Source organism: Crocuta crocuta, unplaced genomic scaffold, assembly GCF_008692635.1.
Source record: "Crocuta crocuta isolate KB4526 unplaced genomic scaffold, BGI_CrCroc_1.0 scaffold124, whole genome shotgun sequence".
Classification (NCBI taxonomy): domain Eukaryota; kingdom Metazoa; phylum Chordata; class Mammalia; order Carnivora; family Hyaenidae; genus Crocuta; species Crocuta crocuta.
In genome coordinates, this window is record NW_027551573.1 from 7,988,910 (window position 1) to 7,992,048 (window position 3,139).

The following is a 3,139-nucleotide window of genomic DNA, read 5'->3' on the forward strand; positions in this document are numbered from 1 at the left end:
CCCGCCGCGCCTCGAGCCAGTTGTGAGCCCAGCCCACTCCTGGCGGCTACAAGTGTCCGAAAGCCACGAGCTGCCAGCCAATCACTGGGATGTCTCATCCCGGGGCCCGTGGGTGCCCTCCCGGGGTCGAGGCGCGCTGCCAGCTGCGCGGCCCGGAAGGGGGTAACCGCTGGGCCTTTGATCTTCCCTGGTTTCCTCTCCAGGCTGCATTTCGCCAGACCCATGGGCTTGTTTGTTTTGTCTGGGGAAGTTTCTGCGGAGGGGAGGGCGACATCAAGGGGTTCCACCCTACCTTTGTGGTTCTCAGGGAGAGTGCCTGCTCTGCTGGGGACACCGTGGGCCTGTTAAGTTGGGCCTGGCGCCCGGCGGCCTGGGCATGGGGGTTGAAAACCCTATATGAAGGGTGAGAAGACCAGCCCTGCCCCCGGGACTGAGTTCTCTGTGTGAGCCTCAGTTTTCAGGTCTGTAAAATGGAGGCTCAAGTCGGCCCCTTTTGCCAACTCCTTAGAGCGTATTGCCCGAGAAAGATAATGTGAGCAACATGTTTAAAGCTAAGTTTCCTAGTAGCCGCATTGTTTTAAGTAAAAAGAAACAGGGATTAAGAGTAGGGCACATCTTGAGGAGCACTGAGTAATGTGTAGAATTGTCGAATCATTATATTGTACACCTGAATCTACTATAGCACTGTATGTTAATTATACTTCAATAAAAAATTAAAATAAAAGAATAAAAGTAACATTTTTTAATTAAAAAATTTTTTTTATTTTTTTAATGTTTATTTATTTTTGAGAGACAGACAGTGCGAGCAGGAGAGGGACAGAGAGAGAGGGAGAAACAGAACCCAAAGCAGGCTTCAGGCTCTGAGCTGTCAGCACAGAGCCCTACATGGGGCTCGAACTCACAAACCATGAGATCATGACCTGAGCTGAAGTCATGGGACCTTAACCAACTGAGCCACACAGGTGCCCCTAAAAAATTTTTTTTTATTTTTTTTTTAATGTTTTATTTATTTCTGAGAGAGAGAGAGACAGTGTGAGCAGGGGAGGGTCAGAGAGAGAGGGAGATACAGAATCTGAAGCAGGCTCTAGGCTCTGAGCTGTCTCAGCACAGAGCCCGACGCAGGGCTCGAACCCACAAACCGTGAGATCATGACCTGAGCCAAAGTCGGACTCTTAACCGACTAAGCCACCCAGACACCCCTGAAAAATTTTTTTTTCATTTTTGAGAGAGAGACAGACAGACAGAGCATGAGCGGGGGAGGGGCAGAGAGGGAGGCACAGAATCCGAAGCAGGCTCCAGGCTCCCAGCTGTCAGCACAGAATCCCACTGCAGGGTTTCGAATTCATGAACCTGGAGATCATGACCTGAGCTGAAGTCTGGTGCTTGACTGACTGAGCCACCCAAGTGACCCAAAAGTAAAAGTTTTTATAAGCTTGTAAGACCATTAAAGGGAAAAATAAATAGGCCATATTACTCATCAACACAGAAAAAAGCAAAAAGAAACATGAGATTAATAACATTTTATTTAACCCAATATTCCAAAAATATTATAATTTCAACATACAATGAGATATTTTACGTTCTTTCTTTTGCACTAATTGTTTGGAATCTGGTGTGTATTTTACACTTAGAGTGCATCTCCTCCCAGACTAGCCACACGGCAAGAGATCGACAGCCACGTGTGGCTGGTGGCTACTGCGATGGGCTTCACAGCCCCAGAACACCTACATGTTACACAAGGACATTGGGAACTGCACGGGGCCACCAGAGTCATAAATTTCTTCACCCAACAGTGTCTTACTTCTATCCTCCAAATCTGTCCTCTTTGGTGAAAATGAAGGCTCACATTATAAGCAGGTACATTAATGCTGTTAGCAGGCTGGTTTCATTTGAGGAGCCCTGGGACTCCCCACAATAACGTCTTTGCCCATTTTATACTGCACTTCTTTACCCAGGACCTACCGTATGCCAGCCATCATCTTAGGTCAGGTATAGCCCTACAACCACAACGCCCTGATGCAGGCTTGTGCTTGTTTTAAAAAGAAAGAAAACCATTAGGCTCAGAGAGGTGAAGTCACTTGTCCAAGGTCACACAGCTAGCCGGTGGCCTGGTGAGGAACTGAACCGAAGCCTGTAGATTCCATGGGCCGGGCCGTTTCCTCTATGTGAGCCCACCCTAACACAGTCTAAACCTCACATGCCACCGTTAGAGAGAGTCCCCCATCCAGAAACACATTCTGATTAAGCGGCAGCTCCGTGACAAGCGCTGTTTTAGGCACTTAGGATCCATCACAGAACAAAACACTCCCCAGCTCCCACTCTACTGAGAGGAAGTGAGACAAGAAACAATAAACTTAACAAACAGGCGCACAGCGCATGCACTAAGTCAGAAGGTGACACCAGCTGTCCAACGGCTCTCAGCGGAGGGCATTTTGCCCCCCGCGGGACATTTGACAGTGTCTGAGGACACCTAGCAAGGAGAGTCGCCACTAAACATCCAATGATGCACAGGACAGCCCCCCACAACAAAAGATTACCCAGCCCAAAATGTCAATATTGCCCAAGTGAGGACGTCCCCCCACCCGTCACCCCCAGCAATAGGAAAGTGAAAAAGCAGAGCAGGAGAATGGGAGTCAGGGACAGGGGGAGGTGGGGAGGTTGAGGGTCTGCTTCAGAGCAGTAGCTCTCCTGCAAACCCCCTCCAAAGGGAATGGAATTCCACCCGGGGAGCTCCGGCCACCCACCACCGGTGCCAGGGTGCCTCTAAATCAAAGCAAAGCTCTGAGCGCTCTTTCTCACAGTGCTCAAAAAGTTGGTTACTTCCTTAAACCGGTCGTGGCTTTCTTCTTTCATGAGAAAAAAGTATCCCCTGTTCCCCTTGGGAATTTCTTTTTACAGTTCAAAAAGAGATAAAAGCAAGAACTAAAACTCCGCAGTTACCAGTTTGAGTCTTGGGGGAAGTCAATCCCGAATGTCCAGCCCAGACACAAAGCCCTCCCTCCCCTCCACCTTCAGCCTGGCCCTTCCCAGCCGGGCAGGCGCCGGGGACCTGGCTGCCACTGGAATTGTGACACCCCCCCCCAACCAACCTGGCCCTGGGGCGAGAAACCAGAGAGGTGGGCTGTGCGGGGGAAACCTT

General features: G+C 49.8%; 1 protein-coding gene across 1 annotated transcript in view; it reads right to left on the reverse strand.

Moving 5' to 3' along the window:
• Nucleotides 1-3,139, reverse strand: part of NKD1 (NKD inhibitor of Wnt signaling pathway 1) — a 102,459-nt gene that overhangs the window by 87,633 nt on the left and 11,687 nt on the right. The window contains exon 2 of the mRNA XM_077751292.1: nt 79-253. Coding sequence (XP_077607418.1) covers nt 79-253 — 175 coding nt within the window. The remainder of the gene's footprint in view (nt 1-78; nt 254-3,139) is intronic.